This window comes from Capra hircus, chromosome 28, assembly GCF_001704415.2.
Source record: "Capra hircus breed San Clemente chromosome 28, ASM170441v1, whole genome shotgun sequence".
NCBI lineage: Eukaryota > Metazoa > Chordata > Mammalia > Artiodactyla > Bovidae > Capra > Capra hircus.
Genome location: NC_030835.1, coordinates 27,820,442 through 27,842,637, shown reverse-complemented (window position 1 = coordinate 27,842,637; position 22,196 = coordinate 27,820,442). Strand labels below are relative to the sequence as shown.

The window sequence follows — 22,196 nt, the reverse complement described above, 5'->3', positions numbered from 1 at the left end:
TATTTGTCAGCACATTTTTAATGTCAGATTACTTAAAATAGACACTTGGGCCTAAGAGGTCAGGAATAATAATATTCTGTTGACTTTTGTAAAGATTTCATAGCACTTACAAACATTCTAGTTTAGCCCAAAAAAGCCTTATGTTTCTAAATGAAATAAATTTCAATATAGTTTTAAAGATTTTCTTTCAGCTGATGGCTTTGGGACTGAAGTGTAGCTCAATCCATATACTTTGAAGTTAAGTAAATTGCATGTGTAGCTTTCTCCAAATAGTTTTAGCCTCCTTTTATTCAGATAACTTAAACTGGGAAAATAACAGAAAGTCCATGAAGAGACAAAGTCTAGAACCAAGGACTTAGGATTCTTCCATTGTAGTTTCTCTTCTAACCATTATGATTTGTAGTCTCTCATAACATCTGCAAGTTACAAATACTTGTTCAAAAGGAATATTTTCAAGTATAAAAGCCATGAAATAGCTTTATCTTCATATAAGCTATCATAAGATATAATTAAATGCAACATTTATAAAATCAAAATTTTAAATTTATATTTCATAATTCAGAATAGGCTCTCCACAAAGATAATTGCATAACTCATCTTATTATTCTGACTAACTGATACTTAATTTCCTAATTCTTAAAACAAGAGGTAATTTATAGTATTTCCTCATTTTTAAGTACTAGAAACCTCAAATTTAAATAGAATACACTGGATGAAACCAAACAAAAATTCACCCATCATCAGGGCTGTTTGAAATAGTTTACAGTGAGTTCAGTGATATGCCTTTTAGAGTATAACTTAGTAAGATAAACAGATACAGTGTGAGTGGCTTCTAAAAGATATTTTTGAAAAGAAATAGTTTTTTTCTAATTATTTGTAATGGTATTAACCATATTTTCAGTCTCTCACCCTGAGGAAATTGCACAATAAGGACAATTCAAGAGTCAAAAGTACAGTGCTGAACTTCGTAGTTGTAATAACTCTGGTATTTTGATTTTCACAAGAAAGACATGTTGAAAGTTTGCCCTAACTGTGCTTTGACAAAATTTGTTAAAGGAAATCTTTTTAATTGAACTCAATCTGGGAAATCACAAGCCACATTGGATACTGGAAAATGAAAAATAAACAGAGTGATAAATTGGGGGTGGGGGAAAGAAGCAGATTTTCTAATTTTGAAAGTTGAACATAAACACTCTCCTTTTCTAAATAAGGTGATTTGCCATAGTCCTGACCAAGCCACATACCTACCTAATTATGTCATGCTGTCTAAGTCCCAAAAGAGAAGTTGTTTGGGTCCAAGGAATTCATCAAATAAAAGGGCATTGGATATATGTTTGGTATTTTAAAAATTGAGACTATATGGAAACAGGGTGATGGGATGTCATCATTAACAAATTCTTCTGAGTTAATTGGATTGCTTGGGCGATGTTCCAATTAAATACAGAAATAGCATAGACTAGTATCCCCAACATGGCTACTCTAATCTGTCTTCCAGTGTTGGCATTAGAAAGATGATCCTTTCCATAATAACAGTAATTATAAATGATAGTAATATAATACACCTTCAGGTTCAATAACAGTTTCCCTTTGAAGAACTCCCAACATTTTCACTCACATTATCTAATTTGTGCCTTGAAACAATTAGCCAGGTAGCAATTATCATTATCTTCCTTTTACAGATAAATAAACTGAGGCCTAGGGATTTCTTAGCATCACACAATTAGGAATAGAACCAAGTCTAAAACCTATAATTCAGTTCTGTATCTTCCAGATTATTGCCATCTTTAGAAAATATCTGAGTTTCTAAAGGACTGTTCTATCCCTCAGGAATTGTACCAGAGCCAGATCAAAACATCTTTTCCTCTTAAATTGCCTTTACAGTATAAGAAGGTACTCTTTTTCAGATTCATTAGAGAGGATTTTGTCATCTGAGGTCTTTAAGATAGGGGTACTCAGATTTCTTTTCATATTAGAGGGTTGGCCTTAAACAGAAGTACGCTTAAAAATACTAAAGATGTCTAAAATACCCTGAAATCAATTTATTTACCTATCTAACTTAAAAAAAAATTTAAGCCCAAGTTAAACAAGATCAAATCAAGAGATATGAATAAAGTGGGCATAAGGTGTTAAGTGGAGTGTCCTAGCCAGATTGCGAATTGGTTTACTGGCGCCTGCCAACCCAAATTCCTCCTTGCAGCTTTAGCTGGACTTGGTAGTCTTCATTTCCTGTCCTAACTTGTACTGTTACCGTTCACTGTTTAGGTGATTAGCATGTGAATCTGATGGTCTCGGAGCTCTATTAAGTTATAAATGTTCAAACTACCAGTATGCTGTGGATAAAAATAGAAGTTGCTATTAGATGTCTATTCATACCCTGCAGAAGCCTGGCAACATTTTGAACCTTTTCAAAATGTAAATACTGCATATTAAGCATAGGAAAGAAAATTAATGTGCTGCATTTGCGAATTTATTTCCAAGTCAAAAATGCAACTGGGGAGGAGGACTCCTAGCAGAATTGATATTCTACATTTATAGGGTATATTAAGAAATGTATAATGGCCTAAACACACACAAAAAAAAACACTTTAGAAATGGATTAAAGTTTCTCCGATAATCTCAGCTTTTGAATTTCCTCTTTTCATTTTAAATTTATGGCCTCAGTATGACATTACCAGAGTTGATTGCGTTTTGCAGGTGGCATTCATGTGTTGGTATTTTATGTGTTGTATGTGGTGAGCAATGGGTTACAATTTGTGTTAAAATTTTCCAGAATGACACAATACGTCTTAATTAGACTTGCAAATAAGTAATGCTTTTTTTCAAGGAGAGAAAATAGTTAAAACATTACAGGAATTTTTGTGCTTTTTTTTCCTTAGTATTGGGGAACTTTACCATAAAGTTTTTGTTTTGAAACTTTGACATTTTGTAGTAAATTCTGATTTACCTATGATGTCATCATCTGACAATTCCAAAATTGTCTCTTTGAAGCATACCAGTTTTTTTGTGTCTGTAGCTCAAAAAGAGTTTAATGAATTTTTCTTGTTTTTTGCCATTCAGAACAGAAAATTGTCATTCCAATGGCATTTTTAATATTTTGAATAACTTAACTGACTTTAATAATTGCCATCTTAATCATGGATTTCAGTGATATAAACACTACTAACAAATCACCTACAGTTTTTCCAAAGAAAAAACTATACTAAATAAATAAAAATAAGCAAAAACAAACAACAAAAATAAGAAAACAAGTAATAAACACAATAAACTAGAGTTAATGCAAACTAGAGTTAATGCTACCAATAATGTTAACACATAAAGTAGAAAAAGAAAACATGAAGTAACACAATTTTCAGATAAGATCTTTATACTGCTCAGACACAGAAAGATCTGGAAGCAGGTTTTAATTCCTGTATTTTTTAGACTAAACTGACCCTGTCCTGAGTTCCAGGAAGCTGAAAATCCTTATTATTTATTCCTGTAGTAAATGTCTATTTCATACTGAATATATAAATTCTTGAATGACTTCTAGTGATTTCATTTGGCTTGTAAGTAAAGATCTTGGATGTTTTTAAAGCTGCATAATGTTTGTTGATGAAATTTTGTACTTCCAAGTATAAATTATGCCAAAAGCCATTTACTTGATATTCTTTAAATACCATGGCACAATTCAACTAAACTCAGATTATAAACCATCTTAAATAACTCTAATGCAGTGTGCACTTAATGAACACTATAGCCAACTTAAGTTAATTTTCATGTAACAGATAACATCTGGGGGAAATGTATACTGGTAAGTTATGCAAAACAAATTTTCTAACGTCCACATCTGTAGATGTTATTTATTGTATGTTCACTTAACAGTTCATTATTCTGTTTAGAAATCTATTCTCTTCTTTATTAGAGCTTTTAATGTACTCACCTTAGTTCAAATGGTCTGCTCATTATCAGAAAAAATATAAATGGCATTCACATGGAACAACATAATTGTTTTTATTATATCCATTTGTGTGCAAGCATTCAAAAATGGCAAGAGAAACACATTTATTGCTTTACATTCAAAGTAATATTTAGGGGGTATTTGAAAGTCAGGCAAAACCAATCATTTGGTCAAATGATGTACGTATATAATCAGAAACTCCTGATTTTTAATCCCAGCATTAGGCCTCAGGCAAATCACTTAAAGTCTTTCTCTTTGTTTTCTGATCTGAAGATTATGGGTGCTATTCTCTTATAGACTCAAAGAGGGGGTTGCTAAACCAGAGTACCAAATAGGAGTATTTTTTTATAAACATACTTTATACTTTTTCTGTTTTTATTTTCCAGATTTAAGAGGTAATGTATTATACTTTTGAGGGAAAAAATATGAGACAATTACAGTTCTACAGGAATATATAAAATAGTTATAAAACTAGTTTAATTTGCTTCAGCTATTCATAGACTTGAGGAAATTATAACGTTCTTTCAGAAAATCTAACTTAATAAAGCTGACCATGTCTTTCTGTTTTAAATAGATTTTATTACAGAACCAGTGATGTTGTAAAACATGAGGTTTTGTTAAAAAAAAAATACAAAGGCCTAATTGTATTTTTTAAAGAAAGTATTGCATCAGACGGTTTCATTTAAACATATTTGCTGGCTCTGTGCTCTTACCACAATTATTGATTCTAATTTTCCTTAAACTTGTTTTCTAAAATGGCTACTTAATGGGGAAAAAATCACTATGATGCTTCTGGGCACTATGTTTATTTCAAGCTATATATTTGACAATGTACCTTCGTACTACTAATGAAATGACTTTACATTTACCCTCATCTGAAATTGGAATTTATTTTATTTCTCTCCCTTACAGTATCTTACTAACGTAACCAAATATAGACTCTTTGTGAAAGAAAAACATAGCTGTGGTTTGGTTCATTGATGGTATGCAAAATACCCTGAAGTAAAGAAATCCTCACTGCCAGTTATTGTACATGAATCAAATAAATGAATAGCTATATGAGCTATACTCACAAAAATCAAGGAAAAGAAACCTGGTTCTCAGTCAGAGGTTTGGGTTCTTGGGATAAATAGGAGCTTCACCCCACCGAAAAAACGATGATGTGGAGCTGAGGAGTTCCAAGTTTCAAAGTGTGTGCCCAGTACACACACACATGTACACACACATGCACCAGTGCCAAAGACTCGGAAAACAGAGGAGTTGGAGTTGGCGAGCAGTTCAGATAAACTTTATAAGGAAATCCAGCCCACAAGGGATTTAAGGAATAAAATGAGATCCGTAAGCACAAATATCTGTTTGCCCTTAAGTATTTAAATGTATATTTTATTGGAAGAAAGGATACAGGTGGGCAGATGGTAGAATTCTCTACTACCAGGTTGGAGATGTGATCCATTGATGACTTCCACCAAAGGGAAATAAAATTAGCAAAGTCTTAGCCTGTGTATGGAAAACTATACCAGCAAGACAGATATGGCAAAAGCAACAAGATAAAATTTTCCTTCATTAAAAGAAACTACTTTAACCTTGCAGGTTATCTCCTGCTTACCTTCTCAGTGCCTGTGGTAAATAAAATAAATTCCAGTCAATTCCTTTCTTCTTTTTTCAATGTCTAACTCACTACCACTCCCCTCAAATTTCTAGTTTTACCCTATATTAAAGTCAGCTTTAGTGAATTTAGTCTCCTTTAGTCAACCAAGTAAATTCCTCATTATCTTCCCTTGTCTCTGGATTCCTATATACAGCTTATTTACTTCATCTATAATGTTTCAGAAGACACTAAAATATATTTAACCATGTCACTTTTCTAGCTTAGTAAAATAAAGTGCAATATAAAGTGTAGGAGGATAAAAAAGCAAGCATGCTGAAAAAAATTTACAAATTTTGTGAGGAGATGAAAATGCTCAGATGTCCCATTTAGGAAAAAAGAATATTTTACTAATGTGAAGAGACAGAAAGATTATTCTGATACAGTTTTTTCGATCTTCTATTTTTATTAACATTTAGTCATCTTGGTCAATTTAGGATGAATAATCTGGAATGATGTCATCTAACAGAATAAAGATTAAGTGCTTAATAATATCAGCAACTTCCAAATGTGGCAACATGAGGACATATTACAGTTGACTGAAAACGGCATAGGCCACAAAGTCAGCACATCAGGGCTTAACTCCTAGCCCTGTCACCAAGTAATTATTTGACCTTAAGCCAATCATTTAATTTCTTGATTTCCAAATTGCCTTGACTGTAAAGTTACAACACTTCAGTCCTTATATATATTTATACTAAGCAGCAACTTCCTATAAGATCAAATTAAAATTAGTAATACAAATTCAAGGCAAAATATATTGGTATGACCATGCAATAACCTAGCCTTCAGTTCATTCCAAAACCTATCTAAATCAAAAGTATTAGTATGTAAAAAGTGAAGTATTATAATACGTGGAAAAGTTAGAAATGAACATGATGATTTCAGGGTTTTTCCAGGCCCCATGGGATGGTAATTATTTGGTGTTTATGCATTTCTAGATTATTGTCTTAGAGTAGGCACTTTTTTTTTTAATTTTTTGTCTACATCTGGTCTTAGTTGCAACACTCTGTCTTCTCTCTAGTTGTCATGAGCAGGTGCCAGGGCCCATGGGTTCAGTAGTTGTGGCACACTGGCTTAGTTGCCCTTAAGCACATAGGATCTTGGGCTTCCCAGGTGGCACAGAGGTAAAAAATCCACCTGCAAATGCAGGAGACTCAAGACATAAGGGTTCAATACTTGGGTTGAGAAGATCCCCTGGAGTAGGAAATGGCAACCTGCTCCAGTATTCTTGTCTGAAAAATATCATGGACAGAGAAGTCTGGTGGGATAAAGTCAATGGACTCACAAAGAGTCAGACACAACTAGTGTGTGTGTGCACACACACACACACACACACACACTACACACACATGGGATCTTAGTTCCCTGACCGGGGATCAAATCACCATCGCTACCTTAGAAATCATATGCTCAACCACTGGGCCTTGAGGGAAGTCTCAAAACTTGTAGTCTTAAAGACTTTGTCATCATACAGTGGGTAGCTTCATCTCAGAGCCATAAAAACAAGCTCCTAGGACCTTACTGAATAAATGAGAACATGGGTTTATTGATTTACAATGAGGAATGTAATAGGCATGAAGATCAGAGTGCTCAGCTGTAGAACAACTGAGTCATGTCTGTAGCACAACTGAGATGAGAAGTCAGATTATGATCAGAATGTTGCCTTTTAAACATGAAATCAAAGCAAGAGGAACCATTGAGAGGCATCAGATGTTTAGTGTCATCTGTACCCTCACCTCTGCTCTCTCCCTCAAGGCATGGTGAGGTGGACACTTCTTTGACTCATTTCTTCATTTCTGCTGTTGACCACCATCACCCTTCTCTGATTGGCACAATCTTGCCACAGAATTGTTAAATGTTTTCAGTGACATCTTGCCTTGCCCTCAGTATTTTTTCTTGACTTTGCACATCTCCTCTCTGAGTTACTCTGTGCTAACTTTGTACGTTAACCTTTAGAACCTTTATTATCCTCATCACCAAGTTCTCTTGGCCATTTCACCGTTGCCTGCAAGAACAGCTAGACTCTACTGGGTAATATCAATCACCATCAGGCTGTCATTGAGTGTTTTAAGATCAAACTCTGCCAGAACTAGAGAAGATGCACAGAGAATCTAAAACATGGTCTCTGCCTCCAGAGAACTTGTAGGCAGGAGGAAGGGAACACTGACCCATGAAACAATTCAAGATTAAGGCAGTATAAAATGAAGTCCCAAACTACACAGTATAGAAAGATAAGACAGTGGGGGAAGTAAAATGCTAATTATCAGAGCACAAAAAGCACTATAAAGCTAAGAGATCTGTGGCATCAAGAAATCAGAGTCAATGGCATTTAAAAAGTAATAGACTTGGAACTTTGTGTATATTGGCTGAAATTGTGGTTACTCACCCGAGCTTTTGTCATAATACAGCTCTTCTCTTCCCCTCTAGCAACTGATAGAAGTTGTGAATCCTGCCGATCACCCTTTCCCTGATCCTCTAGAAGAAGGAATCTCATTTGATGTTTACTCAACATTCATAGAGCCACCTCCACCACTGGATATGGAAATAAAGGTATGTTTCCTTTTGTCTCTTACTTCACTGTGTCTCAGTATGATATTCTCTAGTAGGAGAAAAAGAACCAAATGCACTCCTATTTTCCTTCCGACCTTTCCTAGTTAAATATAAATGTTTCTTTTGGCATTGATTCACAGGTGGGCCAGCTGAGGCTGATTAAGCAATTTTAATCTTTTCTGCTCCACCTTCCCCAATCTCTACCTTCATTTTCTCTGAGTAGGTAAAAGCACCGCTTACTGACCTGTCATAATGCTCATGAATAATGAAAATGCAGGAAAATGTCAGATCAAAATCCACCTAGATTGATATCATTTCTGATAGGAAAGCAGCCAAGAGAAGTCTGAGGCTACATATAAATCAGTAAAGGCTCCAGAAACTACTTGAGTGTTGTTTACATTTAATATTCTAGGGGTTGAATCAAGAACAAGGCCCTGAAGAGTCCCAGCCAGAAGCCGATACTTCAGAAACTGATCTGTTAGTTGGTTTCACCATTGAAGAGATAAAATCGGTGCTGGACCAAGTCACAGATGACATTTTAATCAGCATTCAGGTACTCAGCCTTGATAGTGTGCTTACTTGATAGTGTGCTTACTTACTTTATTACTTGTTAATTAGCCAACCTCAACCTTAATGTCTATAAACACTACCCATGCTCTGCCAGCAAGTGTGATGCTGATGCTCGAGCAGCTCAATGTAACGTCTCCACATAACTCTCAGTTGTGTCATCTGAGACTCAGTAAGATCACAAAATAAATTCAACAATGGCACATTTTGTGGTATGTTACCAGTTTACAGAATCACGCAGCATCAAGACCCATGAACACTTGATGCCCAGTCACACTGACTGACTGCTCATGCAGGGGTAATGGTAGTACATTTAACACCAGACCATCATTCTTAGCTTAGTCTTTCCATGAAATTTCTAAAGAGAGGCTTTCTTATCTTTGAACTCCTTCTCAGGTAGTTTGCTCCTTTTCACACATCAGTAAGAGCTGATGGGCGTGTGAAAGTGGAAGTCGCTTAGTCGTGTCCAGCTCTTTACTGAGTAGCCCTTCTCTTCTCCAGGGGATCGTCTCAACCCAGGGAGCGAACCCAGGTCTCCCACATTGCAGGCAGATTCTTTACCATCTGAGCCCCCAGGGAAGCCCAGCTAATGGATATTTATTTATTTATTTATTTATTTATTTATTTATATATTAATGATTTACCACTGACACCAATGGCTGCATGAAAATGGTGATGACAGCAACCATCTCAGTAGCAACTGCTAATGATGAATCAGTAGGCTTAGCTTTATCCTTAATTTTTTTCCTGTCCAAAAAAATAGAACGCCACCTTTTCTACCTCAACACAAAGGCTTGCATCATTTCCTAGGCAAAATGATTGAGTCATTTGCATATTTTGAGAGGATTTATCATTTCCTGAGGAAATAAACATGAACCAATAGGACATTATACTGCATGTTTAAAATATGAATGCATCTCAGGGAATGCACTCAGTTGTTTTTTTGGACAGGAGATTATATATAAAAAGCACTCTGCATTAATAACAATTTAGAGGAAACAAAAGATTAGCTTGGCAATAGCATACCTTGTTACTTGTTTAATCATCAAGTGTTAATGTACTATTTACACGAACATTTAATAATTCGATGCCAACAGAATCAGCCAAAGTCCTCAGCTTAATAAGGGGTGTTTAGTGTTTACCAGAAATAGTGAAAGGACACGTTTTACACAAAGCTTTATTGTTAACAACCCCATGAATGTAATAACTGGTTACTCTGTTGAAGGGCAGAGAGCAGCTGAATTAAGCTGAGTTCAAAACATATCTCCTCTTTAGATTTGATAACATTTCATCTAAATATAGTTTATGGATAATCATGGCCCTGGGCTCCTTTGTGATCCTGTGGCCCTGAAATTATCACCAAGGCCCTAGACAGTAATAAAATTGTTTGCAGGCCCTCAAAATTGAAAACATCTTTACTGAGGCCATGTTCCATGTTCCATGAGCAATATGTTTAAATATTCATTGAAATTTCTTTAATATTAGAGTCTGTAGTATTTATATCACTACCCTTATAGCAAAAGGAATATGATGGTTCTATGTGTAAGTGTTGTCCCACTGGCCTGCAGCCGTCCTTACTGGGCCTGGAAGTCCATTAGCTGGCTCATCTAAATGTAATTAGGCATAGAGAGAACTATGGACACTGGACGACAAGATCCCCCATCTCGTCAAGAATTAGGCATAGAAAGGACCAGAGGTGAGGGATGCAGATCTTTCAGGTGCCTTGATCATTTCCATATTAAGTAGATTTATGGGCATTCAGTTCAGTTCAGTTCAGTCGCTCAGTCGTGTCCGACTCTTTGCGACCCCATTAATTGCAGCACACCAGGCCTCCCTGTCCATCACCAACTCCCAGAGTTCACTCAAACTCACGTGCATCGAGTCGGCACTGCCATCCAGCTATCTCATCCTCTGTTGTCCCTTTCTCCTCCTGCCCCTAGTCCCTCCCAGCATCAGAGTCTTTTCCAGTGAGTCAACTCTTCACATGAGGCAGCCAAAGTACTGAAGTTTCAGCTTTAGCATCATTCCTTCTGAAGAACACCCAGGACCAAGCTCCTTTAGAATGGACATTAGCTTGAGCCAAATTATTGCCAGTTTTTCAATAAAATGGCTTGATGATGTTTATTTATACAGTATCTCAAGATAGCAAACCCCTTTATGTATTTTCTCTCAATAATCCTAGTAAACTCCATTTGAATTAGGCAGGCACTTCTCTGATAAATAAAATGAAAACTGAGAGAAACAGAAATATTAAGTCATTTGTCCAGGGTTTCCAGGGTCAGAAGTTGATGAAAGACCCTGATTGGGAGCTGTGAACCGGGTTCTAGTTCTAATTCCAGCGTAATCTACAGAAACCACACAACCTCTAATATCACAACCAGACTACTTTGCTTTTTAATACTCCAGTGGTGTGGCACTTTTTCAGTATTTACTGTTGCGTCTTGGTCAAATTCCAAGTCGGGTAATTACTCTCTGCCTACCTAAATTTCTCCCTGTTTTAAATGGGTAAGTTATTTTCCACTTCTAAAACCTGCCTTCCAGTATTCTTGGCTCTTAAAACTGTCTCATCCCTGTTCAAAGGTAGCCACTTATCAGTGGTCAGTGCATATAAACCAATGACTTGCTGTAGAAACATTTAATGAATTATTATTTGTAAGATACATTAAAATTTCCAATAGTTTTTTCTCCTTCTTTATCTAAAAATCATACTGAAAAAATATACAAAGGTAAAAATCATAGTCTTATTATAATTTTTGTAGGAAAAGGCAGTAGTGAATTCATGTTTTGAGTACAGTTTTTTTCAGACCTCATTCTCCATTGTGGTTACAAGCATATTTCACTTTCTGTAATTCAGAAATTTCTGAAAATTGTGTGAATCCTTAAATTTTTTATGTTAATCTACTTACTTTCCCATTGACTCACTTTATAGCTTCAGAAATTTATTAAGAATGAAGTTATCTTGGCCCTGAGATGTTAATTAAAATTATACTGAATAGAGCAAACATTTTAAGCTTATGTAGCCTAGATATTTTAATTTTAAAGATACATTTAAAATGAAATTAGTTTGGCCCTGAGTTGTATAATAAAAATTATGCCCAATGGAGCAAACTTTAATATATTTAAAGAATTATATTTCAGAGAAATATGAACGCTAGCACTAAATTCTTGCATTTGTATTTCAGAGACATATGAATGCTAGCACTAAATTCTTTCATTAAATGTTGGGTGTTGGCCCTATCTTAAGCAGTAGAGTAAAATAATGTGAAAACCTTAAGAGAAGTTTGCCATCTTGGGACCATAGGTATTTTTAGGTCAACTTCCCAGGTTAGAAAATCTGAGTGGAAAATCACCTCAAGAAGTAATCACTGAGAGACTGTCGGACCCAGGTCATGGATTTTCCATTCTTTCCTAAAAGGCAACAGAACCATACCCTATCCTGGGACTTGTAGGTAGCACATCTGGTCATCCGTGTCCTGAGGATTAACATGGAGACACTGTAGACCAAGGACAACCTGTTCTTGACCAGACGGGGGATCTTGTCATCCAGTGTCCAAAATACTGATCACCATGGTCTGGAGATCTGAGATGTGTCCCTCAGTCAGCACAGCTCTAGCAGGCACGCCCTTGACCTTCAGGAGCCTTTTCCCCAGAGCCTTCACTTACTGGCAGTCAATTCTGTCTCAGTGAAATACCAAAAAGACCTCCAGGTTAATGTGAAAACCCTGATGAGATAGGGAAACAGAAGCTGGAAGATAATAATACTTCTGTCCTTAGTTTAAAAGAAATGAGATTATTGGTGGACCTAAAATACATTTAATTGAAAGTGGGAAGAGTCAATTGTCTAGTTAGACCACTGCTTCCCAATCCTTTGGAACTGTAACAGAATCATTTCTTCAAACCATTTCATGCCCTACATGATATAATATATAGCCTGCCATAAAGAAACAGAAGTAATACTTTTTTAAATACAGCACAATATCATGATAATGAAATAGTATAACAACAGTGAATATATCAGAATTAAAAGTTAGAATTATGAATTTAAAAGTTAACATACTTGGAATTATGAATTTAAAAGCCAACATACATGAAATTTAACATACTTAATTTTAAACTACTTAATTTTTCAATAAGAACTAAAGGTGGTTAAGTTACCTGCTCAAGGCTGCAGAGCTAAACGAATCCCTAGGTCTCCATACTCCTAGACCCTTCCTCCTTTCAGCTCTCCCAAAATTATGTCCGAGAGGATTATAGGTTCCTAAAAATAAGACATTTCTTTTGTAACCTGGACAACCATGCTCATCCCTCATTGCCTCCTTCACTTAGCACCAAGAAAGGAAAAGAGGAAAAGCCAGAGGCCAGACTTGAGCCCAAGACTCGATAAAACTAGAGCCAAAAAACATACTCGTGCGAGAACCCAGAATTATTGGCACCAATGGGATCTTTTCAGAAATAGTTTCTCTTAACTGTGAAATAATATCTCATCAGACAAGGCAAGCAAGTAGACCTTTCAAAACTAGCTGTTACAATTACAGTTATAAATAAATAAATAACAATGAAGTTATATTTGGACCAAAATCAGTATTTGATTTTTTAAATTTCTTCTATATAAATTAAAATGTTTCTTAAAATACAGTTACCTGCTGACCTTAAATTAGGTCATAGGCATTACAATTCTACATTTCTAATTACTTATTAACATTTATGTGTATGAACTATTCCTCATATGCTTGTTTACTATTTTAAATCACCTAAACAAAGACCCCAGTTTTACCATGCCCCCTGCCACTGGTTTCTCTATACATAATGTTATAATCCATCATGAAAAAAGACATTTCCAGGGCTACAAATGTTCAGCTAATGTGAAAATATTTTTGGATTTGTGTAGGTAGCAATGTTAGTCCACAGAATATCACTGCCAGAGGCTAAATGCTATCATAGCCACAGCAAACACAAAAACCTGTCAGCAGCTGCTTACTTTTTTATACTAAAACTATATCACAAAGGGCATAATTTTAAGAGCTGTATATGTGGCAAATACTCTTTAATTATGAGAATCATTCTAATTGTGAGATTATTTGTGTTGTGATTTCACAACAGAAGCTTTCTGGGATCCCAATTAGAATGTATTACACAGGAGACAAAAACACCCATTGCAGAGGGGTGGCAGTACCAACAACACTGCAGTAACTGAGCCTAGAGCAGTTATTCTGATTTGGTGCTTGTTGGTAAAGTCTGTCTGAAAATGCAGATAAATTAGCCTATCTTCCAACACAAGCCTATGTGAAAAATGGCTGTCCAAATACCACTTCCTGTTCATAGCAGACATGCTATACATTGGGAATGTGCAGAGAAATATGATAAAGTGTTATCACATCACTACAGGCTGAAACACGGCTATGTCTGCAAAACAGGAAGGTGTGTGAGGGATAATGTCTGTCTTTAGGCACTATAGTATGTCAAAACCACAAAGACAATGTGCAGCAAAAGATAGCTCCATCATAACCACTTTTTTATGATTGTCTTCACAGACTGAGATAAACGAAAAGCTGCAAATACAGGAAGAAGCCTTTAATGCACGAATAGAAAAATTGAAAAAGGCCTGAGGACTCCGAACCAGGAGAGTGATACTAAAACTTAACGAAACAAACAAAACCGGCCAGAATCATAGACTCTCTCGAGCACCAGATCGCCTTCATTTAGTTGAGACAGAAAAACCAAGCCCCACTTTTTATTATCCTAACTAATTAGAAAAGTATTGGCCCCGATTTCTCTATCTCCTGCCCCATAACAACCTCTGAATTTACTGCACTGTGTGTAATAAGAACATTTTTATATAAGAGTTTGGAGAACCATATATAAAAATACAATTACTTTTATAATACTCCTTTGACATTTTGACTAGTAAATGTTATTCATCTTAAGGAGAATGAAGTCAACATTTTAAAATAAAGAAGAAGAATAATGATTTTATCCATATTGACCCAAATGAACTGCCACATTGCTGAAGCCTTGTGAACACAGACCACCACCATACTGCTGAGGGTAAAATTTGCTAAACAATAGGAATTCAAGTGCATGTACTAGGTGGTTATTTTTTTTTTTTTTCCCTCCTTAAATCAGTTGGTTTTCTTATTTAAATGTTTCAGTGTGAAACCAATTTTCTGAAATTATATAATGCAGTTTGAAGCACTTTAATTTATTCTGTACTGTATTTGTTATTTCTAATCTTGTTACTCTCCTGGGAGAATACATGACCTATATAAAAAGAAGCAATGTATAAATGGTTATTAAAGACCAGCCTATATATAGATTGCAAAAATCTTAAATACAAATCAAACTCACAGAGCTCTTAAAATTAACCATTATATTGCAGTAGAATGATTGAAAACATCTCAAGCCTTTAAATACCATTATTAAAAATATAATTTCAAAAGAAAGTATCCATTTGCCAACTGATTATCCCTAGTTTGGCAAATTATATTGACTACTACCTCGTTCCTTTCCCAATTTCTGAGACTTCAGAGTGTTCTAGAATGTAGAGCATTGCAAAGAGGGGAACATTTCTCCAAGAAGTTTCCAGTTTATATTGGAGCCAAATGTACTTACATCTGGGTGGCGCTTGGTCAAATATGTTTGGTCCGTGCTGTGACCTTGGGCTACAACCTTGCTTACTGCATCAGTACCAAGGGGACTGCCCAAAATATATTCATTTAGGGTAGAGACAGATCTGGAAGCATTTGGTTGTTTTAACTACACTGATCAGCAAAGTAAGAGAAGTCCTTACTTTGAAACTGTCTTTATTTATTGTTCATGCAGTTCCAAGTCTGGAAGGCCTGAATGAGCTAAGATGTTTCTTCTTTGAGCCGTCCTTCCTAACTGAAAATGCTGATGGCCATCAGAGATCACTAGAAGGGCTCACAAGTCTTAACTTCATCAATCCGTCTTTTTTCCAGGGAAAGCAGAGGTGAAACTAGAGAAACCACAAATAGGAAATAAAGGAGCTTCTTAAAATACCCAGAACAGCTTCAAATGCAACCATTGGCACAACAGTGGACCTCCATTTCTAATAAAGAGTGCTGATTTTGAGCAAAGGTACAAAGAGTTCAAAACTGAATAAAAAATAAGCAGCTGGATCCCTAAAAACTACACAAAACAATACCCTATATGAACACCGAAAGCCTGCCTCTGGAGTAAGACTCCCAGGGTCTGATGTGTGACTTTGGACAGGCTGCTCACCCACTAATTGGTCATCTGTTAAGTGAAGATAATACTTATTTTTTGTGGTTGTTCTGATAACTCAATGAATTCACATTAAAGGATTTTTTTCCTAAGGTTTGGTTTCTGTTTACCTCTTCAGTTCAGTTCAGTTCAGTTCAGTTCAGTCGCTCAGTCGTGTCCGACTCTTTGCGACCCCATGAATTGCAGCACACCAGGCCTCCCTGTCCATCACCAACTCCCGGAGTTCACTCACACTCACATCCATTGAGTCAGTGATGCCATCCAACCATCTCATCCTCTGTTGTCCCCTTCTCCTCCTGCCCCCAATCCCTCCCAGCATCAGAGTCTTCTCTAATGAGTCAACTCTTCGCATGAGGTGGCCAAAGTACTGGAGTTTCAGCTTTAGCATCATTCCTTTCAAAGAACACCCAGGGCTGATCTCCTTTAGAATGGACTGGTTGTATCTCCTTGCAGTCCAAGGGACTCTCAAGAGTCTTCTCCAACACCACAGTTCAAAAGCATCAATTCTTCAGCGCTCAGCTTTCTTCACAGTCCAACTCTCACATCCATACACGACCACTGGAAAAACCATAGCCTTGATAACCAAAACCCACTGCCCATCCCTGATACCCACTGTCCAGTTGTTTGGGGTAGCCACCTTGCCAGAATTCCCAGCTTCCTCTGTCTTTCCGCTGGAACTTGTGGGTCGGTATGTCCCCCCATGGTAACTAACTTGTCACCCTGTTTTCTTATGTCTTTATAGTGTTGGAGCAGCCCAGGGATCCCTGCAATAGCCTGACTGTAACATCTAATAATAGGAGAAAGAGCAATTATAGTAGCAGTAACTACAAATTTTAATTCAGTCTCTGCTCTTTTAAATTAATTTTGAATCAATAAAGCAATATATGCACTCTATTACCAAAAAAAGGAAAAAAAACAGTGTAGACAATGAAAAATAAATTTCACCCTGGCTAGGTACCTTCATTTGTTTTCCCATGAGGCAACCACAGCTTTCAGTAAGTCCATAGGAAATTATTTTTGCCCATTTAAACAACTGGATACTTGTATAGAGTGGTCTTTAAAAAAAAACACACACACAGTTTGCATTGCTCTTTACAGTGCTTTTTTATATGAAATAATATATCTTAAGATAATTCTCTATCAGTATTTTTTAGTGACAGCCCATGGAGTTCGAAGAGTTGGATGTGACTGAGCACACACTTTTTAATGAGTATGTATACAGTATCTCATTTTAGAAATTCCATAACTTTTAAACTATTTCTATTAATGGAGTTTGTATTGTTTTCAGTACTTTTGCTTGGAGAAGGAAATGGTACCCCTCTCTAGTATTCGTGCTTGGAAAATCCCATGGACAGAGGAGCCTGGTGGGCTGCAGTTCATGGGGTTGCAGAGTCAGACACAACTGAGCGGCTAATACACACTTCTGCTATCACAATGTCGTGTTGCCATCTGTGTGAACATGTATGATTATACTTCAAGAATGAATTCCTAAGGAGAGAAATTCTAGGTCAAATTATATTTGCATTTCCAGTTTTTATAGATATTGCTAAAGTGCCTTCCAAGGATATTTTACCAACAGTGTATGATAGCTCTTTGCTGCTAAGTCACTCCAGTCGTGTCAGACTCTGTGCGACCCCATAGACGGCAGCCCACCAGGCTCCCCCGTCCCTGGGATTCTCCAGGCAAGAACACTGGGTTGGGTTGCCATTTCCTTCTCCAATGCATGAAAGTGAAAAGTGAAAGTGAAGTCGCTCAGTCGTGTCCGACCCGCAGCAACCTCATGGACTGCAGCCTACCAGGCTCCTCCATCCATGGAATTTTCCAGGCAGGAGTACTGGAGTGGGGAGTCTGGTGGGCTGCCATCTATGGGGTCGCACAGAGTCGAACACAACTGAAGCGACTTAGCAGCAGCATATATATGTATACATATATACACTTAAAGGCTTCCCTGTTCAGACGATAAAGAATCTGCCTGCAATGCAGGAGACCCGGGGTTGACCCCTGCGTCAAGAAGATCCCCTGGAAAAGGAAATGGCAACCCACTCCAGTGTTCTTTCCTGGAGAATTCCATGGACAGAGGAGCCTGGCAGGCTACAATCCATGGGGTTGCAAAGAGTCTGACCTTACTGAGCAACTAACAGTTTCACTTTCGTGTACTTTTAATCCTTCAAATAACCCTAACAGATAGACAGACAGATATTACTGGCCAAATTGTATAGTTAAGATGCCTGAAGCTTAGAGAGATGTCTAACTTGAACCGAATTGCACAATTGACAACTGGCAGATCAGGGCTTGAAATCCAGGTATGACCTGTTTTACAGATGAGGAAACTGGAGCAGAGAAAAAAATTTAAGTAACTTTCCCATGATTACACAGCCAGTAATGGTTGAACCAGGTTTTGAACTTAGGCTTATGTGATTACAAAGCCCATATTCTTAACCTTACCTTCACCTAGCTATCTCATAGTCAATATGAAACAAAGGGAAAACTGACCATTTGGGGTTTTAGTTATAATAAGGGAACAAACTTATTTGTATTGTAAGCATATTAAGTATTTAGAAAACTTATGTAGGGATGGAATGCCTAACCCAGCTCCATTTGTTCATTTATGTACATGCTATATATTCATTGAGTACCTACTACGTGCCCAAGCATTTACTAGTGAGCCAAACAGACAGGGCCTCTGTCCTAATAATGTAGGAGAGTTCAGTCGCTCAGTTGTTGTCTGACTCTTCGCGACCCCATGGAGTGCAGCATGCCAGGCCTCCCTGTCCATCACCATCTAGGAGAGAGAGACAGCTAATGCTGACTATGACAAAGGCAGGCTTCAGGAAATTATGAGCATATTGAAAAAAAGAACTTGATCTAGTCTGGGACATCAGGGGAACTTCTCACATGTTTTTCCCCTTGAGACACAAGAGGTAGGATTGGGAGAAGTAGGATTTAACTTCACAGAAGGTGGAGGAAGATGAATTTCAGGCAGAGAGAGAGAAGCATGTGCAAAGTCCCTGGGGTGCAGAGGAAGCTGTATGACTGGTCACAGCCAGAGCTCTCTAAGGGACCTGTAGCCCCACAGTACAGATTTTTATTTTTACCCTAAAAGCAATGGGTTACTTGTTGATAAGTTTTAAGTAGTCACTGACATCAGATTCATATTTTTAAAAAGGTCATCTCCCAGGTGCCAGGACTTCTATACATGTAGGCGTGGAAAAGAGCGAATTCTCATAAAAGCTATAGCTCCACTTCATAGCAGTTTCTAAGAGTGGGAGAAATAAATAACATTTTTTACTTTTTTAGTCACAGGGTCCACCTACTCTATGCAGTCTTTGGCACAAAGGCAGCCCTCTGAGGATTCACCTGAATAACAGTCACAACCTCTTACGTAGATATGTAGCAGCCTTGTTCTTACCATCCACAGTGAGATAGATTTTCTCCATTTGCAGGAATAATTTGCAATGATTTTTTCCTCACCCCCATGGAAAGTTTCAAATAGAAAATATACTCATGATGATACAAGCAAGGCACAGACTGCCACTATTTCAGGTATTTGTAGGCACTGTTGCACCTAAATATAGCTGTGGAATCATTTTTCCAAAATCCGAATATAAAGCCCTTATTTCTCTCTTCCATTTGATTGGAACCATTCAACCATCCTGGTAGATAATAAGTGTGCATGTTCTTAGATTGCATTTCATTATGCTTCAGTTCCCCTAGAGGAGAAACGTGCTACTTTTCTCAACAATTGCAGAGGAGAAATACTTATGATATCTCAGGTTGCAGAGTCTCAGGAAGATGTCCCTCTTCTGGATAGCAAAATCTTTTTTTTTTTTTCCTGGACATTGGTTTGTTAAATAAGAGGAGTCAGGACCTCTTTGTAGCAGCCAAAATAACTGTTAGTTTAGGTTTCCTAAACAAAAAGGAATCTAAATCAAAATAATACCATCTTGTTGGAATTCAAATTTCAAAAGTGAGAGAGAGCACGAAAGATTTCTTTGGTTCTTGCAGCCTTCTCTTGTTCATGAAACCGCCAACACCAGAGATCAGTTCGTCACATTTTTGTCTGAGCTGCCAGAGTTTTGTGTTACTTAACTTTTAGCTTCAGGGAATGTTGAGTGCAGATGTCTCCAACGGTCCTTTGGTGTTTCTTGTTTTTAATCTAACTTGTTATTTACTCAGGGCACTTTCTAGGTATTAGGATGAAATAAGACAGATGAGAAGGCAATGGCAACCCACTCCAGTATTCTTGCCTGGAAAATCCCATGGACAAAGGAGCCTGGTAGGTTGCAGTCCATGGGGTCGCTAAGAGTCGGACACGACCGACGTGACTTAGCAGCAGCAGCAGTAGCAGCAAGACAGATAAGGTCCTTGACTTCATGGAGTTCATGGAATTGATGCTATCCAGCAACTTGAAATCAAGCTTGGTAATGGTCACCTGTCATCCTATGATCTAAAAAGGGTTAATACAGAGTCAATATTTTTATTGAATATCAATCTCAAAATCAAAAGGAGGATAAAAGCCCCTGTTTTTATACCAATAAACATTTATATTAAGGCACTGTCAAAACATGACCTTCATAAAGCCAAGGCACAAATTCAAATGGAATAAAAGTAACATGATACTCATTTTCCAGTCCCAAACTGGAATTAATCCCTTACAGTGACTAACAACATATTTATAGATTTTATTTCCTTATCTTTTTCTGTATAATCATTGGTGCTGTTTTTTTTATTAATGTCATCCAATCCCCTTTTCAGCTATGACTGAACTTCATAGATTAGGATAAAGTTAAAGTTTGCACTGAATTTGTAATCATCAAAAATTCAAGACAAAAGAATAAAATATGTTTTTACTCTACTTGCCAGATCCAGAACTTGTAACATCTGCTTAGGAAACATAGTTGAATGATTGAAACAAACATAATGACCCACAGGATTCAGTTTTAAAATAGTGGGACCATAGGACCATGGTGCTGAAAGTTTTAAACATCATGTTAGTTCAGTTCTTGAAGACAAAGAAACTGAGGCCCCAAACAGTAAAAACTCTGTGATCACATGGCTAATTTGTGGCAGGGCCCAAACTAAAATCCAGATCTTCATGCATACAATTGTTCATTCATTTACTCACATATCCTGATAGTCAACAAATACTTACTGAGTATCTTCTGTAGAAAAACCGACATAATCACTTACCTCATGGAGTTTATAGTCTAGTGTAAGAGGTGGATTTTAATCAATCACACAAACAATTATAAAAGAATAACTGTAATGGGTACTGTGGGGGAAAACAGTATAGTCTACAATGAGAGCTGATTTAGAGGAATTTGAACAATCCAGGCACGTTCCCCTGGGAGAATCACGTTGAAAGGATGAGTAAGCACAAATTAGGCAAAGACAGGAGAAAAGAGTTTTTAGGCAAAGGGAACAGCAAGTGCAAAATCCCTGGGAAAAGACAATATAGGAAATAGAGGATGTGAAAGGGGGTCTGAGTGACTGGAGCCTTGAAAGGGAGAAGGGACATTTTCCAAAAGTGAAAATTAATAGATTAAAGTAGCAGTCCCCAACCTTTTTGGTACCAGAAACCAGTTTCGTGGAAGACAATTTTGTCCATGGTCGAGGGGTCAGGGGGAGGGGGGGTGGTTTTGAGATGATTCTCATAAGGAGCGCACACCCTAGATCCTTCGCATGTGCAGTTCACAGTGCATGCTCCTATGAGAATCTAATGCCACCGCTGATATGCCAGGAGGCTGGAGCCCAGGTGGCAATGCCAGTGATACAGAGCAGCTGTAAATACAGATGAAGCTTTGCTCACTAGCCTGCTGCTCACCTCTGGCTGTGTGCCCTGGTTCCTAACAGGTCACGGACCACCGGGTATTGGAGACCCCTGGCTTAAAGGATATTAGATTATGTTGGGATAAAGAGTTTTGTGTTTGTCCTGAATATATTAATAGTAGGTTATTGAAGGGTTTTCAGCTGAGACTTGAAGGTGGCCGGTGAGGGACAAGCACATTTGAACTATGCAGCTAGGACTCTTAACTGCAGTGGGCAGAAGGGACTAGGGAGGACGAGGTTCCTGGTCCTCTTTTTGTGACTCCACATATGTGTCAGAAGGTGTCCAGCAAACCCCTTCTCCAATTTTCCTAAGCACATGGCTAGTCTCCATTTTTCCTGATCCCTTTGCAGTGAGGTATGACAATGGGACCAGGTTCCAGCCAGCAGAATGTGAACACAAAAGTGCATTGTGCTCCTTGAAGA

General features: G+C 37.3%; 1 protein-coding gene across 3 annotated transcripts in view; it reads left to right on the top strand.

The window, feature by feature from the left end:
• The window catches only part of C28H10orf107 (chromosome 28 C10orf107 homolog), a 170,727-nt gene extending 154,691 nt beyond the window's left edge, over positions 1 to 16,036 (top strand). For 2 of the 3 annotated variants that reach the window (XM_005699066.2, XM_005699067.2), the window contains exons 6-8: positions 8,013 to 8,135; positions 8,548 to 8,688; positions 14,234 to 16,036. In XM_005699066.2, coding sequence (XP_005699123.2) covers positions 8,013 to 8,135; positions 8,548 to 8,688; positions 14,234 to 14,308 — 339 coding nt within the window. In that variant the 3' untranslated portion in view covers positions 14,309 to 16,036. The remainder of the gene's footprint in view (positions 1 to 8,012; positions 8,136 to 8,547; positions 8,689 to 14,233) is intronic. The other variant, XM_018042496.1, reaches the window with a different exon arrangement.